Below are 19,815 nucleotides of genomic sequence, written 5' to 3' on the forward strand. Positions count from 1 at the left end.
GGGAAACACATGATGGTTTGAACCAGGATGGTGGCAGTAGGGGTGATGAGAAATGATGGATTCTGGATGTAATTTGAAGGTTGAGCTAACAGAATTTGCCAAGTACCCCAGACTAAATGTGTGCCCCCACATTCCTATGTTGAAACCTAATCCCCAATCTAATGGTGTGAAGAGATAGGGTCCTGGAGGTGATTAGGTCATAACCTTCCTAGCCTTAAGAACCGTGAGAAATAGGGATCCTTGGGTGGCGCAGCGGTTCAGCGCCTGCCTTTGGCCCAGGGCGCGATCCTGGAGACCCGGGATCGAATCCCACGTCGGGCTCCCGGTGCATGGAGCCTGCTTATCCCTCTGCCTATGTCTCTGCTCTCCCTTTCTCTGTGTGTGACTATCATAAATTAAAAAAAAAAAAAAAAAAAAAAAAACCGTGAGAAATAAAATTCTGTTGTTTTAGAGCCACCAAGTCTATGGTGTTTTGGTTTAGTAGCCTGAACAGACAAAGACACAAGTATATTCTCTATATAAGTATGAAGGCAAGAGCCATGTATGACCCCCTCAGGAGTAACCTATTGTGGTTGGTGCTGGAGCTGCATCTTCCCAAAGAAATTAACCTAGGAAAGTGGGTAGAAACCTGAATAAATCTGGAATGTGAGAAAAAAATGCCCACATGGATGTTTGGCTAGGCAACCGATAGCTTCTATTACATATATATATGTCTTATGGAAATAGGAATGGACATTATTGGATTACTGAAGGACTACCTTAAAAAATGCAATTATTCTACAGGTAGACCACTGAATTTCTTTATAAAGGCTCTCAAATCTATAGCACCAAGTGCTTAGGAAATGTTTTCTGATGTCATCTTCCATTTGGTGATAGATGTAGGAAGTCCTAAAACCTTATTCCATCAGAGTCACTCAAGGTCTCTGATTTTCCTTTCAGTTTGCATCCCACGTGAATTACTGGCTTCCTACATAGGATGTTGACATATTGTTTAACGATTGTTTTTGGAGCATTTATTTTGTCTACAGTGAAATATCAGAGGCTCACTAGGAGTCTTTATTATGTGTTAGAAAACCACTTAATTCATTTCTCTCACTTAAGTATCATCACAATTTTATAACTAATATAGCCTGCTCAAGGTCCTCTTTGACCAAACTCGACTCAGGCTCTCCAGAACTCCTTTTCAACCGGGGATGGCTTTTGACTCCATTTGTTCTCTCTACATTGTCCACTTTTAGTGAGGATCCTGCTAAGGCAGGCCCAAATCTCCCATCTAACCACAACCCTCTGTATCGGAGTTCTCCATCCTTCCCCAGCCCCCAGGTGAGTTCGGATCGCCCAGGCCCGTCTTCAGCAAGAATCCTGTTAGCTCAGTGTAGCCAGACTGCTCCCCTCATCTCTGACATTTCCTCAATAATTTTCCATGCCCTGAACCCCCCCCCGACCCCCACCCCACCCCTACTTGGCCATAAAGTCCCACTTTGTGCTGTCTTCGGCATTGAATGCAGCTTGCTCCTATTGCAATAGTTTGGAATAAAGTTTTCTTTACCATTTTAACAAGTGTCATTACAGTATTTTTTCTTTCACATCCCTTATAACCTAAATAATAACTACGGTTATTTCCAGTCTGCAAAAAAAAAAAAAAAAAAAGCCACCTGAATTTCTGTAAAGTAATTACGTTGAGTGAAGGTTATCCCATCAGTTGCCTGAGAACTGGACCTCGGTCCGGGCCGCAGGGGCCTGGCCCGCGGCACTCGCCGGGGTGCGTGTCCGTAAGGGCTCGCGCACGGGGGACCCGAGTCCTCCTGCACGGATGCACCGCGGGGACCCGACGGCCCAGCCCGCAGCCCCCGGCGGGCCGCGTGCCGGCGCCGTCTCCGCGCAGCCCCCGTCCCCCGGCGCCCGGGCGCGGAACACGCGGCTGGGGCGGGCGCGCGGACGTCAGCCGGGCCCTTCCGAGGGCCGGCGCGGGCGGGACCCGCCTCCCCGCGGGATTGGAGGCCCGCGGCCCCGCCCGGCCCCAGGAGCCCGCCCGCCCAGGTTCCCGGGCCCCGGGCACCGCCCTCTCCGCCCGCCCCGCCGCCCCGCGAGGAGCCGCCGTCGGAGCGAGCGCCCGACACCCCGGGCCGCGCAGGCCCCGCTTCCGCGCCTGGTCGCCCGCCGGGTCCTAACTCCCACCGGCCGCCGTCGGAGCGAGCGCCCGACCTCCCGGGCCGCGCAGGCCCCGCTTCCGCGCCTGGTCGCCCGCCGGGTCCTAACTCCCACCGGCCGCCGTCGGAGCGAGCGCCCGACACCCCGGGCCGCGCAGGCCCCGCTTCCGCGCCTGGTCGCCCGCCGGGTCCTAACTCCCACCGGCCGCCGTCGGAGCGAGCGCCCGACACCCCGGGCCGCGCAGGCCCCGCTTCCGCGCCTGGTCGCCCGCCGGGTCCTAACTCCCGCCATCCGACGCCCCCTTCGCCTCTCGGCCGCCCCGAGCCCGGGCCGGCTCCGTCTGTCGCCGGTGCGGAGGGAGCTGGGGGCGGGCGGGAGGGAAGGGAGGGGTTGCAGGCGCCGGGGGCTCGCGGGGTGGGGGCTGGGCCGCCTTGGGCCCCGCGCCCGGCGCCGCGCGTGCTCAGGCCTCGGGACACCCGGGAAGGGACCCGAAGCGGAGGGGCCGCCGCCGCCCGGGGCCGCGCCCAGGAGGTGCAGTTGAACGGCCCCTTCCAGCTCCGAGTTCCGATGCCCCCGGGCTGTGCTGTGCCCCCGCTGAAAAGTTGTTCTTTGCAGACTTTAGGTTTTCAGTTCCCAAATATGTATTGGATGTCAGTGTGTATAAAGCATCGGGGGGAGGGACCCTGGGGGGGACCCTCCCCCCCCCAAAAAAAAATACCCCCCCAAACGCCTTGAGGCCCTGCTGCCCTCGTGGAGGTGAGGTCGGTCTCCTTAGAGCCGCGGCCCTCGGCTCCCAGACGCTAGGGCCTTGGTTTAAGTGAAGGAGGGAAGCCTCATTAAAGGAACAGAAACTTTGAGAAAATTGGGAAGATCATACAACGAAAACTTTACATGAACTTCCAGCTCGGTAGCACTCAACCAGTGCTGCTAAAAAAAAAAAAAAATTTTTTTTTTTTTTTTTTTTTTTTTTTGTAAATTCTTAGAGGATTGCAGTGAACCCTCGCATTTAAATTAGTTTCAGGAAGACGAGCTGTGTGTGTGCGTGTGTGTGTGTGTGTGTGTGTGTGTTTCCCTATGCAGCTTTCTCTTCCAGCCAAAAGTCTTTCATTGTGAAATCACACAAACCTGTGATTACTTATTATTGATTAATTCCCTAAGGCAGGGCAATTTTCACTTTGGTGAGGATGGGGGAGACACAGGGTATAAAGAAACAAGAGTAGAGGGGCCGGCCTTGAAGCTGCCTGGTGGCCTCGTGCTCTGAGAAGTCCTATGTCCTTGACAATTCCAGGCTCATTTAACAGAGATTTTCCTGAGTGCCTCCTCTGTGTCGGTAGTGTGACCTGCTGTGCTTGGTGATGGTCTTTGTTGCCATTGCCCATGCTTTCCTAATCCAAAGCTGTATTCTCTCCTAGTGGCCAAAGACCTCACCTTTGATGCTTAACATTCCTCAGTGAAAGGAGTAAAATTTGCACGTATATGAAACTTATTTTCTCTTCGTCCTCCGGAATTGCAAACTCATTTCTTAAGGTATGTTTTGCACCGTTAGTAGGTATTCTAGACTCCCCTGAATGAATTTTGGAAATGTTACGTGAAGTTCAAAAGGTTGGTTGGTTGGTTGGTTGGTTGGTTTTTAGATGCTAGTCTTTTTTAGGCTAGTATTTCGGTATTATAATGTATGTGAAATTCCAGTTTGAATATAATGTGTGGGCTTTCCCAAGTCCGATTGACTTCATAATCCTAACCGGTAGGAACCTGGGAAAGTGCCCCATAGAAGATGTTTTGAGAAATGTATTTTAATTGTTTTTTTTTTTTTTTTTCTAATTGCTTATCTCTTTCTGCCAACAGAAGTGATGCCACCAAGAAGAAATGAGAAATACAGACTTCCTGTTCCACTTCCAGAAGGCAAGGTTCTGGATGATACGGAAGGAAAGCAATGGGTGCTGGGCAAAATGATTGGCTCTGGAGGATTTGGATTGGTATATTTAGGTAAAGTATAACTATAAGTTACTTGGTATTCTTGTATATGTGACTGGAATGTGATTACTTAGTATTTTGAAAATTGAAACTTTGAATTACAATAGAATTCATAAATGCACTTTATTAAGTAGATGAGGCTTGTTAGTGTTTACTAGAATGTCTGGTTTAAGACATCACTGACCCCCCTCGTTGCTGTCCGTGTTTTTTTGAATGAATGAGTCCTAGAAGTCCTTTCAGAGCCTAGTTACAAAGCCCATGAAACAAATGTTAATGTTCTTTTGTTGAGAGTGTGTTTTCCTGGAAACATTGCTTTTTAGCTCAGAAACCAGAACTGTATAAATCCAAACACTGTGAATCTTAATCATTAATATTTAAGGAATACGGGGTTGCGGCCATTTCTTAACTAAGCTTCACTAGAGAATTGAGTCTTAATAACTCAAGGCTTCTGTTGTATGGAATGAATTAACTTTTGTCCTGTGCATCTAGATGGTACTAGTCATTTGCCATCCTTGATAAATGAGAAAATAGACTCTCAAAATTATTTCTTGTGTTCTTTGGTACAGATAAGGAGCTCTAATTGAGTGTATTTTTATACTAGATTTGAAAGTTTTTAAATTACATTGAATTTAAAAGGATCTTTCGGGGCTACCTTAAATCTGTAGTTTAACGATCAGAACTATCCATTACATGGCTGGATTTAATGAATAAAATAAGATAAATATTAGTGATTTAAAAAAAATTACCCTCAAGGATAAATTCTCCTAAATGGATTGACTCATTACATTTGTTCTTATAGGAGTTTAAGAAGCTGGGAAAAGACCTCCACTGGGGGAATCTTGAATTCCTTATTAAACATTTGAGACAATAGGGAAAGAAAGAGTTTCCCTGCTCTTCTAGGTTTGAGAGCTGGGTTTATGAAAGAAACTGACAACAGGAGAAAAGGTATACATATTTACTAATCTTTAATGTTATGTGCACACAGATATCACAGAGGAAAAAAGTGAATATCCCAAAAAGCTGTGAGATGTGAGAACTTATACACATAGAGAGTATTGTCTTGGAGAAGGAGAGGGAATGGAGACCACTTAAAGGGCAGTAAATGATCTTTAGGAAAGATGAATGGGCCTGTAGGAGAATAGATGGGGGATATGATAGTTTGTGACAAAGTTTGGCAACTTCTAATCTCTTGTGATAAGAATTAGTCTTTTCCGGTTGATGAAACTTCCCTGAAGGGAATTTATAACAGTTGAGTCTTTTTTGGAGAATCTGTCTTTATGCAAATAAAGGGATTTTGGAGAAAGCCTCTCCCTGCATTTGTTCCTTTTCAGGTGCTCTCAGCCCAAGATAATCCTTAATGCTGAAGAGGCATATTTTAGAAATTAGGCATATTTCACCACCCTTCACCAACATGTTTCATAGATCACAATGGATAAAGCTCCTTTTCTGAGAAAGTTGTCATTTTGAGCAAATGAATGAAATTCAGTAAAAAAATAATTCATTATTAATCATCTCAGTGTCTAATCAAATTGGAAAGATAAGACCAACACACACAAAAATGTATGGATTAGAGAACAGTTTTCTCATCGAAAGAGATTGAATTTGGGTGTTTGGGTGACTCAGTTAAGCATCTGCCTTTGGCTCAGGACATGATCTCAGTGTCCTGGGATTGAGCCCCACATTGGGCTCCCAGGGAGCTGCCTTCTCCCTCTCCCTCTTCTCTGTTGCTCCCCCTGCATGCGCGCGCGCGCTCTCTTTCTCTCTCTCTGACAAATAAATAAAGTATTTTAAAAGATTCAAAAAAAGTTTGAACTTGCTTGGAAAGTGCTATAATGAGAGTGACAAGCAGCACTGTTCAATAGAACTGTAATGCAAGCCACTTATGTAATTTAAAATTTTCTAAGAGCCACATTAAAAAAAGTAAAAAGGTGAACTTTATTTCAGTGATCTATATTATTTAATCCATTATACCTAAAATGTTATTATTCCAACATGTTATCAATATTTTTTTAAAAAAGGAATTGTTTTTAGTTACAGTCTTTAGAATCCAGAATGTATCTAGTCCCATTTTAAGAGCTAAATCTCTGTGTATAGCTAGTGGCTACCATATTGGATGGTATAGGTAAATACTCTAAGAGTATACTTAGAGTCCACAGAGAGTAGAATTCCCCATAAAATAAGTGTTGACTGAGACTTTGAATTAGTGAATTCTCTTGTATAGCAAAGAGCTAAGATCTCTAGTAGATAGTCTTGACTCAAAGCCAGGGATAAGGAGTTGAATAAATTTTTGTTGTTTCTGAGCTATAGCTTTGGATCCCATAGCTTATTAGTTATACTTTTAGATTTCTAATATTTGAATTATTTGAATAATTTCAAAGAAATATGGAAAAGCATTGATTGTAATGATCTTATCCATTTTCTTTTTTAAAAATGTAAATATATGAAATGTTAATGTGTATTTAAATTTAAGTGCATTTTAAAAATTAAGTGTAGGTCTATACACACACACACATATATATTCACTACTTGTGTGGTTCTTGTTTTGAAAAAGAAATTTGCTCAGGCATGTGACTTATTTGTCCCTGTTTTTAAAAGGTCTGTGCTTCTTTCGGTCTAAGTATGTGTCAGTTATTTTTTACTTATTTTTTCTCATTATCAAAATAATATTTATTTTACAGTTTTTTTTAAAGATTTATTAATTTTAGAGAAGATAGCATAAGCATGAGCAGGAGGGGGAGAGGGAGAGGGAGAGAGAATCTCAGGCAGACTCCACACTGAGTGTGGAGCCTGACATGGGCTGGATCTCACAACCCTATGATGACAACCTGAGTGGAAACCAAGAGCCTTACACTTAACCAACTGCGCCACCCAGATGCCCCTATTCTACAATTTTTAAGGTTCCATATATTATGCTGTATCCTCTACTATCTGAATGTTAGAACCTGGATCCTGGGAGTATTAGCAAGTGCAAACCACTGGGGAAACATTTTGAAGAAATATTTAGCTATTTTGAGGAAGAGGCTCCATACTTCAGAATGCATAATAAAGTTGTGTATATCAAATGTCGTCATTGTTCCATCCAGACTGGCACTTGTGTATCATAGGATCAGCTCTTTAATGAGACGCCATCAGCAATCACCTCATTCAACTTAGTCTTTATAGATGTATTTTCAAAGCCATCTAAGCAAATTCATATGAAATTATATATTTTTGCACTTTACCATGTTTCTTATATATAAGTGAAGAAATTGAGGTTTTCCCTAACAACACCTGTGTGTCCAGCTACCTTCTTTCCAGGTGTTCTTTCCAAATGAGTTTCAGCAGACATTCCCTCGGAGTTTGTTGCCTGAGGCTGACAAGAAACTAGCCCATGTGTCTGTGTCTAACTCATTGTGCGTGTCCAGTTGTCCTTTAGCTTTGAGATCAGTAGCCAAGGCCTTTCAGTAATCATCAGTTGAGAGTGAAGGGGAAGAGACAGAGAATTTTGGTATTTACTCTTGACTTGGAGAGATAATGTGCCTCTAGCATTAATAGAAATAGTTATAAGAGGGAAAAAGAAAAGCCTGAATACAAGAACATAGACAGGGTTCTTCTTTGTATATGAAAAGAAGGAGGGCAGAGGAAGAAAGGAAGCTGGTTCAAGTGGTGGGAACATTTGCTCTCATTTTAGTATCAAATAATTGTAAAACTTTCTAAAATTCCAGGGAAGGAGAGAGAACTCAGAATCTGAATTCTGTTTTACTGCTAGGTACAACACAGAAGCAAGCAAACGAAGGGAGAATTGAATAAATGAGGGTATGGGTTTTGGTGTTAGGCAAATCTGGATTGAATCCTGACCCAGGACATTTAGAAACTGAATGACTTGTACCTAGTCACAAGGCTTTGTTCCTATTCTGTATGACTGAGATAGTAATAATTGTGGGAATTAAATGAAGTAATGTTTTTAAAGAACTTGGAGCTTAATAGGCACTTAAATGTAATTAATTAATTTATTTAGAAACTCCTATGCTCCTTGATCAGCTGAATCCCAGGTTCAGTGTCTGGTGCCACAGGGGATTAGGATGTTGCAAAGACATCCATTGGAGGGATTTTCCATTTATCCTGCTCTACGTAGATTGTGATAAATTTAGCTGCCGATGTCATAAAACTAAGAATATAGAGAATGCCATTTAAAGACTATGACATTTTACTTACTGATCTAAATATTTTTACCAGTAAAATTTATTATAGTAGCCATGATGACATAGTAACAATTTCTTATTTGAGTTGTATCTCATGTACTTCAGATATGGAACATACTGGGTTTCAGAAATTCGTCAAAAAAATCCACAAAAAAGTTATACATAATAAAGTTAAACTGAATTCCTTTGAAGGCTTATATGAGTAAAAACAGAAATGATTTTCTGTAGAAGTTTTAGTTTTTTGATGTCAGTCATAGCCAGATGACCATTTAGCTTCTTTGGAGTATCAAGCACAGAGTAGATGCTAACAGTCATTTGCCTGAGAGATTGAGAGTCTGATTAGGATATTCAACCTACACAAACCAGTTGTCTTTATTCCCTTCCATAATTACAGATGTAACCCCTAATTCTGGCTTGTAATTTTGTAGAGGTACAATCTTAGTCACAAGAAAAACTGAGACAATTATCATGACATCTTCTGTGTATGCTTTATTGCCATAAATCAATGGCATTCTTTTTTTATAAAAAAATAACACATTATTAAAACTAAAATTAAACTCTTAAGATCAAATCTCTTATCCATGGATAAATGTGTAGACTTCATCTAGGTGATGGTCTAACATGTTTTGGGTTGTGTTTTCAGATTGGCCTATTTTGCTTTGAGACATAGAAGAAATCTTTTTTGGAGGGAAATGAGAAACAGGTAGCCTAAGTAGGATCTTTAGATTTACCAAAGTTTAACTCACTTATTGACAAAGAAACAGACTTCGATTTCTGAAGAAATAGAAAAGACTATTTATGCATATATAGTTTTTACTTACTTTACTTTTTTCCCACAATAATGGATTCCTTGTTAAGTTATGTAGAATAATGTTCAGAAGAACCCAAGGATAATGCAACTAGAGTGGAATTATTGGAACACTTATTGCTTTATTTTACATACACTGCTATTTTTATTTTGACAATGTCTTATAGAATAGGCTTTGGAATAAGCAATTAGTTTTATCTGATGCTATGCAACATTATGGTGCCATGAAGATTGTAACTAGAAAATTTTGCAAACCATACCATGAGGGTAAAAAGAAGAAGAAAATAAACATGAAATAGGGGAAACTTGTACTAGAAACTCTAGTGTGTATGATAAAGTAGTTCCCAGGTGAAGGTGAGGAAAGAGAGAACTCCCAGGAAGAAATAACTTGGGATTTTGTAAATTTAATGTGCTTGTTAGACTTATTCACAAGAAATAAATGTCTGTAGGAGATGTGTTTTCATTTTGTATTTTGCTGTCCAGAGGCTATTAATTTTGAGTTTTTAGAGAAAGAGGCGTATGCATGTGCCTATCAGTTAGGAGATCTAAATATTTACAGAAGGGTTCTTTGTTTAAAAAGAGATAGTTCTTCTAAGGCTTAGCTTTTCCTTGTCTTTTTCATTTTCTTAAGTGTCTGATCTTCTTTTTAACATATATTATGGTTCTTCATTTTCAACGTTTTTACTGTCAAAGTCTCTTGCCTTTAGGGAGGACTTACAAACTGCTGTATTCCTCCTTGATTTATATATTATGTTTCTTCTGCACCTATTACTATCTTGTGACTGTTTATAGTGGTCAAGGTTTTAAAATTTGAAACCTATTGCTATAGGGAAATTTCTTCTTCATGAAATGAACTCACCTCTGTTGCCATATAATAAAAGATTTCTCAGCTTTTGAGAGCTTCTGGCTTCCTTATGAAATATGGATAGACTTTGCTTCTGAAATGTTTTGGGTTTTTTTTTCTTTCGATATGGGAGAAGAATAAATAGTAGCTATGGTCTTTCTAAAAAGTGCTTACGTACTTGGTTTTGCGATTAGTGCTTCTTCAGAATGTTTGTCCCTTATAATAACTCCAATAGATGGACTGAGTACACTATACGATATTCTACATGAAAGAATATTTTAGGAGAAAAGGCAGAAAACTCAGCAATTATTTCAAGACAACTGTCAGAGATTTCCACCGTTCCTTTTAAAAGGATGGACTTCAATTTGTTAGACTTTTCTTTAGTGTCTCCAATCAAGTAATACTTGAGGAAAATGCTTCTGTAGAAAGACATCCATTGAAGGCCAGAAACATCTACAGATGCAATGTGATCCCAAGCAATGAAGCATGTGGCCCTTCATTGGCATTATATGATAACAGGAGGATCTTCTGGCAGAAGAGCTGACTTTTGCTGAGTTCTGCATGCTGCCCCTCCAAACCCATCTTTGATTGGCACCTATGCCCTATTGAAACTGGCATCACACCTTCTGAATGGGCACAGTGCCAGGCTAGCAGATGGGTATGGGCAAAAGCATGCCAGAAACCCAGTATGTGCATCAAGTTTAAGTATTAGGGGCCCAAACTCTCATCCAGGGATATAAAAACTGCAGTCTGTTGAGAGCTTTTTGTGCTTAAGGTTAAAGGACATGCCATTTCTACTCCAGCTTAGAGGTTGATTAATTTTGAAAGTCAAACAGGAGCTCCCGTGGCTGTGTCAGGCAAAATTCTATCTTTGGTGAATGAGAATTACTACTTCATGTAGGGAAGAGAAAGTATTGTAATGAAGTTTCCAATGAGAGTTTCTCTCCTGCAAGAGCCTCCAGCACTTAAGCAGCATGCATTCAGTGGAGATGAATATTTCTATTCTCCAGCAGAGCCAGGTGCAATCAAAGCCAGATCTTCAACCTGCTGCAGTAAAGAACCCTAAATTTAGAAAGGGCAGGCAAAGTTTGGAAGAACTCCTTGGTGGCAGCTCTCACCATGAGCTGATGAAGCTTCACGAAAGTGTATAAAAGAGATGAAGGAAAGAGTCCAAACAAAAAACCCTTCAGAACACTTCAGCCTGAAAACTGAAAGACCTTTAGCAAACCAAAGGAAAAAGTTTAGCCCTTTATCTTCCATGCAGAAATTCTTCTGAATTTTATATCAATAAAAACTTAGTTTACCAAAATGTTAGAATCAACTTAATGCATAAGTAACAAAGTTTTCTATTCTAACATTTATTTCATTGCATGTCTATCATGTATATAAACTTCACTTCTTGAATAATGGATTTTGCATAAAATTGAGTTCTAAATATCATATTCCTTATGATCGTCTCACACCAACTACAGAACTGGGCAAAAAAATGGGGGGGGGCATCATTCCTTGTGATCACTTTAATCATATCCCCTACATGCTCTTAAATTTACAGAAATGCCTATAAGGCCAGCTGTGGCCAAGAGAAGCTTTTCCTAATCGCCTTATAGCCATTGCTTTTTCTTTTCCACTGTGTAAACTTTATCTATGGAACAGATTCCATGAGACCGTTGTGAATACTTCAACGTATTCAAAACATATAACTGCCACAAATTAAACTACTAAAACTAAAGCTGGTGCATTGTAACTGCCAAGTAAAGCTGGCACGTCCCTCTGTCAGACTGCGGGAGAGTATGCCATACAGTCCTCAGAAAACACAATTCATCCAGAAGCACTCTTGTCACTTGCTCTGATATTAAAACAGAGAAAGTGACATTAATTAAAGAAGTGACATGAGCCAACAAAGGCAATGAAATTCTAAGCTTTGGCTCATGTGCAGACCTTATTCCAACTTCCTCTGCTTAGGTATTGTGGCCATTTCTGGAGTAGTGTGGCTACTCTCATCTCCCCATTCTGAAACATCATTTGCAAGCAACTAAAATTTTATATCCAAGGCTGGACTAGCCAATTGGTGCACTGGTAGTTATTGCAGGGTTTCCCAGAATAGTAGTGTGATGGCATGTGATGCATTTACCGTACTTGGTAACTGCATGAGAAGAACAACCAGAGGCAGAGGAGAGCTGGTCTAATGAAAAGGCAAGCAGCAGCTATGCGGAGCAGAGTACCTAGATTTGATAGTCTGGGAGTGGGGGGAGTCTGGTGCTAGGATGGGTTATGAAAACAAATGGTGGCTGGTGGCCCTTAGGAAAATTCTAGCACGCTAAAGAAGCGAGCCACAACTTTCTTTGTTTCCATGGTGTGTTCTTTCACAGCGCTTCTCTCGTGGTTTCATAGGATTACTGTTTGTGTGCTCTTGTATTCACCACACCCCCCTGCCCAACACTAGATTATAACCTCCTTGCAGGCCATCTTTTAGAGTGCTAAAGCAAGGCCATGCATTCGATAGTTTTCCAAAAATGATTGGTTAAATTAACTCTAGAAGTAAGAAGTGTGTTGTGGAAAAAATTTTTCCCCCACAGCTAGGTTATCTGAGATGACATTTTGTGCTGTATATACTATGACATGGAGTAAGTGTGTGAGGCCCTGTACTTTCAGATTTAGAGACATTATTTTGTAAATTTTGGGGGGAGAGGAGTATCTGTTCATTTTCTTTTCAAGTATATTTTTAAAATATGAGAAGCCATGTACTTCATCCATAGGTTATAGGATTTACTGGGAAATGTCTGCTTTGCTGATGCATAGTGTCAGGTGCTAAAAAATAGGCTTTATATTGAAGACTTAACTGTTTTGTATCTAGAACAAAACAATTCTGAGTAGCACTTACCTGAACTCATTCAGAAGCACCTAATAGCAGACCTAACAGCAAGTATAAACTTTTGTGGAGGAGATGGATGTATGTTGTTTGTTGTTAAATGAATTGATTTGTAGGCATGTAACATGCATAAAAAATCTGCTTTTCAAAGAATGTAAACACAACTTTAACAGAAAATAAATTATTGGAATTTCTTTTAATTCAAGTGAATGAAAGGTTTGATTAAGAGTTTTGTACATAGTCAGAAGCTTTTGTTATAGTTTCTGGGTGTAGGTATTTTATATTTGAGATCAGGAATTTTCTGCCTGTGTAATTAGTCATGAGGTTTAATGTACATTTTTCATATCAGGCAGACAATGGCTTCAAAGAGACAGCAATGCTGCAAAGGAGCAAGAAAAGAAGGCCAAAGTTGACACACACAGAGGCAAAACAGTGTAAGAAAAATCAACACGTTTTGCAAAATCAATCATTGAAAATGTGTCAGTGTTCAGGAGACTGTCTTTAATTTGCAATCCAAGTGAAAAAGAGTATTTAAATATGAGAGGCAGTATTATTGAGCCCAGCATGCCTGCTACCACTTGTTTGACTAGCTCAGAATAGAACACTGAGAGGCAAGGGCTCAAAGTTAAATGAACATTTATACATTTTAAAATCAAATGAAAGATTCAGAGTATATTCATGAATTAAATTTTTTTTTCAGAACCCTAAATTTAATCAGCTGGAATTACTTTTAAAGTGTCATTCTATTTAACTTTTGGGAATGATGAATTTGCCTTCTAATAGGGATGCTGTATTTTATCATGAAGATGAAACAAACTGTCTTTTGTTAATTATTCCCCAGAGACACTGGCCATTTTTCTCATCTACGCTCAATATGGAGTAAAAGCAGCTTTCCCCAAATTTATTTCAAGCAAGAGCAATTGGGAGCTACAACATGTATGAAAGAGGCTCATGGAGAGCATAGCTTCCATTGTAGGTGTTCCGAGTGCCACCTAATGAAATTCTTAGAGGGAATGTTACCAAAGCCTCACTCAGGAGGCTGTGAACATAGAACATAGAAAAGTAGAAAAGAATGAAAGCGCAAATCTACAGTAAAGAGTAGCAAATGAGTCATAATGTGTCTGTGGCATCTGAGAACTACTACGGATAGTTCTTGAAATCTTTTTTAGGAAATCATTATCAACATCAACTACTACTGAAATCTTTCACTTAGTGCGTGCCAAGCTCTGTGTTAAATGCTCTACATGCATTATTTCATTTCATTCTCCGAATAAACTAATAAGGAAAATACAGAGGCTTAAGGAGGTTAAGTAATTAACTTGCATGCCACAGTTTTCATAATGTCTCCATCTACATTTGAACTCAGGTCTCTTTGCTCTACTGATTGATGTCCTTTGTCACAGAACACTTTGAATTTATTGCTAGCCAGAGAAAATAGTTGCAAGTGACATGCTTTTGACATGCTCATTTCTAAAATAACCGTGAAATATCTAATTGATAGTATTGGCAGCTAATTTAAGAAATCTGTTAGTGATGATGCTGATAATGGTGTCATTTTCATTCAGATTGACAACTCGAGGTGTAGAGCATCAGTGATATGTTTTTAATATTAAGTTCACAAAATCTGTGGAAGAACATCTGATATTTATAGTAAATCTAATGCTAAGAACTGGAAAAATACATTAAAAATGTACTATACTTAGGTCAAACAATATTTTTATGAAAAAAAGTGAGACTAGTCAACCAGTAGTGCATACAAATTAATAAGAAAGATTTGGATAGATTTTTTTACTTTTTGAAAAATGAGTGATTTTATGCATTTGTTTTGAGTCTGATAAGCAGCAGGAAGATCAAAAGAAGTCTCTAAATCCCTATGATACCATTTTAATAAGCACCATGTAAAAATAGATCTTTTAGCAAATACTAGATTATTTGTGACCATCATTCTTTTTCATTGGGTAGTAAAGATACACTGTTGAGAAAACTAGGTCTTTTAAGAGTACCACAAAAGAAAACAATATTTAGATAAGTGGAGTCTTGATAAAGAATAGGTTTTTGTATAGGATTTGTTCAGATACCAAAATACTTAATTTGGGATAAAAGTATAATCTTTGGAAAATTACTCAATTCCTTCAAGATGTTATTACGTAAAAGTGATTTATTACACATCTATAAATTAATTTATAAAAAATCATAACATTTCATACAGAGCCATACCATTAAGTGTTTTTAGTGGAAAAGAGATATTTAATAGGTATTGCAATGCTAGTTTTTATGCCAGAATCCTTTTTTCTTTGGAGTATATACATAGCAAGGGGAAGAATGAACAAAATATAATACTACATTAAAATATTTGTTTTTGAGCACTTATGGTAGTATGGGGTTATTAATTTCAGTTTCTTGAAAATGTGAGGAAAAGCTGTTCATGATACTTGATCTTGTTTCTATTAAAAGATCACATGTTCCAATTCTAGCATAGATATCCAGTGTCAAATGTGAGTATTCCAGTTGAGAATGGTATTAGTTATGTAAACCTTCCATCCTACAAAGTGTTAGGAGGAGTAAGACCCATTTAAAAAATCCCCACATGATGCATTTCAAGAAAAGTGAGAAGAAAGCAAAAGAAAGTTGTATGTCTAATGGGCAAATGTTGTCATGTGATGAAAAGGGGAAGCAAAAAATTGTGTAGACTCTATAATATCAGAATTTCTACTCCAGCAGAAAGCTGTTGAACAAGTATAACTGTTCAGAAATTTAGTGTAACATATATTGAATGCATTATGGAATATTTGTAAAAAGAGAGGTTTTTATTGGGAGAAGGACATTTAAGTCCTTTCTGACCCTGAACTTCTGTGAGATCCTAAAAGGTTGTGAGATATCCTGAAACATTGATAGAGGCTTTACAGAAAGAATTGACTCAAGTGAGTAAAAATTAGCTGTACTGTTAATGAACAAGCAAAGCGAATCTGCATCAGAGAAAAATGACCTGAAGAAAAAATAATAGCAATTTATGTCTCTATGTAATACGTCTTTGGATGATAAGATTATCATATGAAGAGGTAAAGAACTGCAAAATAGGGGATCCCTGGGTGGCTCAGCGGTTTGGTGCCTGCCTTTGGCCCAGGGCGGGATCCTGGAGTCCCAGGATCCAGTCCCAGGATGGGCTCCCAGCATGGAGCCTGCTTCTTCCTCCTCCTGTGTCTCTGCCTTTCTCTCTCTCTCTGTGTCTATCATAAATAAATAAATAAATAAATAAATAAATAAATAAATAAATAATAATAATAATTCAATCATCAATCTAAAAAAAAAGAAATTGCAAAATAAAGACCATAATTAAAGAGAAAAAGATTTCCCTTATTTGAAACCCTAATTTCAGCATGAATATTAAAAAGTGTTTCAAAAAGTGAGGGGGGACTAAAGTTCTTACCTAGTAGATTTTAAGCAGAATACAAAATTTCCAATAACATTTTAGGAAGGGAGGGCAAGAACTATATTAGCCCGTAATTCATAGGCTGAGAATACAGAGACCTAATGATAGCTAAGAGAAATGTGGCTATCATTCCAGTGTACCATCTGGCCAAGTTAAATGTCTCTTAAGAAAGGAGGGAACATTTGAAGTCTTAGGAAATCTGAAATCATTTAATAGCAGATTACCACAAGGATAAAGTACACTTTAAAGTATATAATTGAAAGAGATTTACAAAAGGTAAATGAATTAAGCTATTAGAAGATATGATGTAAAGTACAACGGTTTTAGTAAAACCTGTTATGAACATAGAGTTTTATAATGCAATCCATATTTCCAAAGTGGATGAATAAACTGTGGTTAGGAATCATGGAGTTAAAAGTTAAACCAAAAAAAGGTGAAATTACCTATCAGTCCTTCAAACAAGGTCAAATGTATTTAGTGACTAATAATGAAAATGCCTAAACTAGAGTGTATCAATGTTAGGTGTTTGAGAAACAGGTAAATGGATTGAAAAATAGTCTACCATAAAATGAAGTAAAATAAGAGATATGTGCCACCACCAGTAAGGAATTGGCAAAGGAGCACAGAGGAATAACAATAATATAAATTTACAGAGTGTTGGATTGTAAGTGCAGTTGCCAATTACTATGTTAGATAAAAACAATCTAAAATCATTTATGGAATATCATCACCAGAAATCCCTTATTAGTTGTCAAAAGAGAAATACTTTTAAAAAGATTTTATTTATTTTTTTGAGAGAGAGACAGGGAGCAAGCAAGCAAGCTCGGGGAAGGGTAGAGGGGGGGAAAGGGAGAGGGAGAGAATCTCCAGCAGAATCTATGGTGGGCACAGAGCCTGACTTGTGGCTCTCGATTTCCCAAACCTGAGACCCTGACCAGAGAGGAAACCGGGAGTCAGCTTAATAGACTGGAGCCACCCAGGCGCCCTGCCTGGAAAAAGAAGTAGAAGTAGAAGTAGAAGTAGAAGTAGAAGTAGAAGTAGAAGTAGAAGTAGAAGTAGAAGTAGTAGTAGAAGACACTGAGTTAAATCCATAGATAAATTTGGAGAGAATTGACATTTTTACTATGTGGAGTCTTTCAATACAGTATGTTTCTCCATTTCTTTAGATCTTTGATTTCTTTCATCAGCATTTTATAATTTTTATCATAGTTGGTCCTGTACATGTACTGTTGGGTATATGTGAAAGTTATGTTTTTCTTTCTGCATTTTTGGTGCTATTGAAAGTGGCATTTTTTTTTGTAATTTTGGTTTCCAATTGTACACTATTAATATATAGATATACAATTGATTTTTGCATATTGACCTTATCTCCTGGTAAATTTATTTATTCTAGGAATTTTTTTTTGCGGGGTTTTCTGTGTGGATAACCATGTCTTCTGCAAGTAAGGACCACTTATATATTCCTTACCAATCTATATGTCTTTTATTTATTTTACTTATTGCACTGGCCATGACTTCTGGTACTTTATTGAATAGGAATGGTGATAATGATAATCCTTGACTTGTTCCTGATTTGGGGGAGAAAGTATTGAGCCTCTCATCATGTAGTATGATGTTACTATAGGGTTTTTTGTAGGTAGTCTTTATGGAGGATCCTAGCTCTCCACTAGTATACTGAAAGTTTTTTTTTTTTAACTTATGAATGGGTATTAAATTTTTCAAATGCTTTTTTTTTTTTTTTGCTTTTCTGTATCAATTATGATTGTGTGGTTTTTCTGATTCAGACTTCATATGGAGGATAGCAGTAGTTTCTTTTTCTTTCTTTCTTTCTTTCTTTCTTTCTTTCTTTCTTTCTTTCTTTCTTTTTTTTTTTAGCGTCAGTATCATGAGGGCTACTGGTCTGTAGTTTTGTCTTTCTTTTTCCTACTGATTTTGTCTGCTTTTGATTTTAAGGTGATGCTGGCTTCATAAAATGAGCAGTGAATTAATTATCCCCTCCTTTTCTGCCCTCTGGAAGTGAATATGTGGAGTTGGTATTATTCCTTTTTTAAATGTTTTTGTAGAATTCTGTAGTGAAGTCATTGGACTTATAGATACTTTTTTTCAGAAAAAAAATTTTTAACTTGATTTTACTTTCATTAGTAGTTTTAGGACTAATTTGGTTGTTTCCTCTTAGGTAACTTTTGGTAGTTTGTGGTTTTTAGGGAATAGCTTCATTGAATCTAAATTGTGAAATTTATATATGTAGAATTGTTCATAATTATACTTTTAATGTCAACAGCTTCTATAGTGATGCTCCCTCTTTCATCCCCAATATAATTTTTATCTTTTCTCTGTTGTCAGTCATGATATGGCTTTATTAATTTTACTGAACATTTCCAAGAACTAGCCCTTGGTTTCATTGATTGACTCTGTTGTTCTTCTATATCAATTACATTGATTTCTATTTTTTCTTTATTATTATCTTCCATTTGCTTTGGATTTAGTTTGCTCTTTTCCTGGTTTCTTTAGGTAGAAACTTATTTGAACCTGTCTTCTTTGTAACATATGTATTTCATGCTACAGTTTCTTTCTAAGCCCTTCTTTGGTGGCATCCTAACATTCTGGTGTGTTGTAGTTATCTTATATATTACCACTTTATTCATTGAAAATCCTCCAGGCCGTGTTATAAGCTTTACTTCAACTATAAAATATGTTTTAACTGAAGAGAAACATTAATCCATTAAATTTCCCCAATATTTACCATTTTTTATCTTCTTTTATTTCTAATAGTGCACATTTCCTTGTACATTTTTCTTTTTTCTGAGTATCTTCCTCTAGCAAATCTTACATAGCAGGTCTGCTGACTATGAATTCTTTTAGTTTTTCTTCACTAGAGAATGTTTTATTTTACTTTAATTACTGAAGAAATTTTTGGTGGATATTATTGACAGGTTTTTTTCTTCAGTATTCCAAACATGTTGTGACGCTTCCCTCTGTTCTTCATGGTTTCTGATGAAAAATCAGAAAAGTCATTAGAGGCATGTTGTTTTTGTTTATAATTAATTAATTTTTATAATATATTGTTAATATATTGTCTTACTCTGGCTCCTTTCAATATTTTTCTTTGTTTTTAGCTTTCAGCCATTTGATTAGATATATTTGGGCATTGATATCTTTAGGTTTATCCTGTTAGGCATTCCCTGCACTGTTGGTTTTTGTGTATATAAAACTTGGGTTGTGTCAGACATTAATCCATCAAATATTTTTTCAACACCACACTCTTCTTTACATCCAAGACTCCAGCACCATGAGTATTAAAATGTTTTGTTATTGCCTACAGGTTCTTGATGCTCTGTACAGTTTTTCTGTATTTTATTCTGCTGTTTTACATTTTGGATAAATTTCTATTGGTTCGTCATCAAATTCAGTGTGTCATTTGCATGTCATCTCCATAATCCTATTGACCTCACTCATGAATTTTTTTCTTTTAATTTTTGGTCATTGTATCTTTCAATTCCAAAAGAACCATTTGATTTTTCTTTGTATCTTCTATGTTTTTACTGCATTGGTCTGTTT

General features: G+C 38.2%; 1 protein-coding gene across 1 annotated transcript in view; it reads left to right on the plus strand.

Annotated features, from left to right (window-relative positions):
• Positions 1-2,296: 2,296 nt before the first annotated feature.
• VRK2 (VRK serine/threonine kinase 2) overlaps positions 2,297-19,815 on the plus strand; it is a 111,359-nt gene continuing 93,840 nt past the window's right edge. Inside the window, exons 1-3 of the mRNA XM_055328182.1 lie at positions 2,297-2,500; positions 3,564-3,678; positions 3,997-4,137. Of these exons, the coding sequence (XP_055184157.1) occupies positions 4,002-4,137 (136 nt within the window). The 5' untranslated portion in view covers positions 2,297-2,500; positions 3,564-3,678; positions 3,997-4,001. The remainder of the gene's footprint in view (positions 2,501-3,563; positions 3,679-3,996; positions 4,138-19,815) is intronic.

The sequence above is a fragment of the Nyctereutes procyonoides genome, unplaced genomic scaffold (assembly GCF_905146905.1).
Source record: "Nyctereutes procyonoides isolate TBG_1078 unplaced genomic scaffold, NYPRO_anot_genome, whole genome shotgun sequence".
Taxonomy (NCBI): Eukaryota; Metazoa; Chordata; class Mammalia; order Carnivora; family Canidae; genus Nyctereutes; species Nyctereutes procyonoides.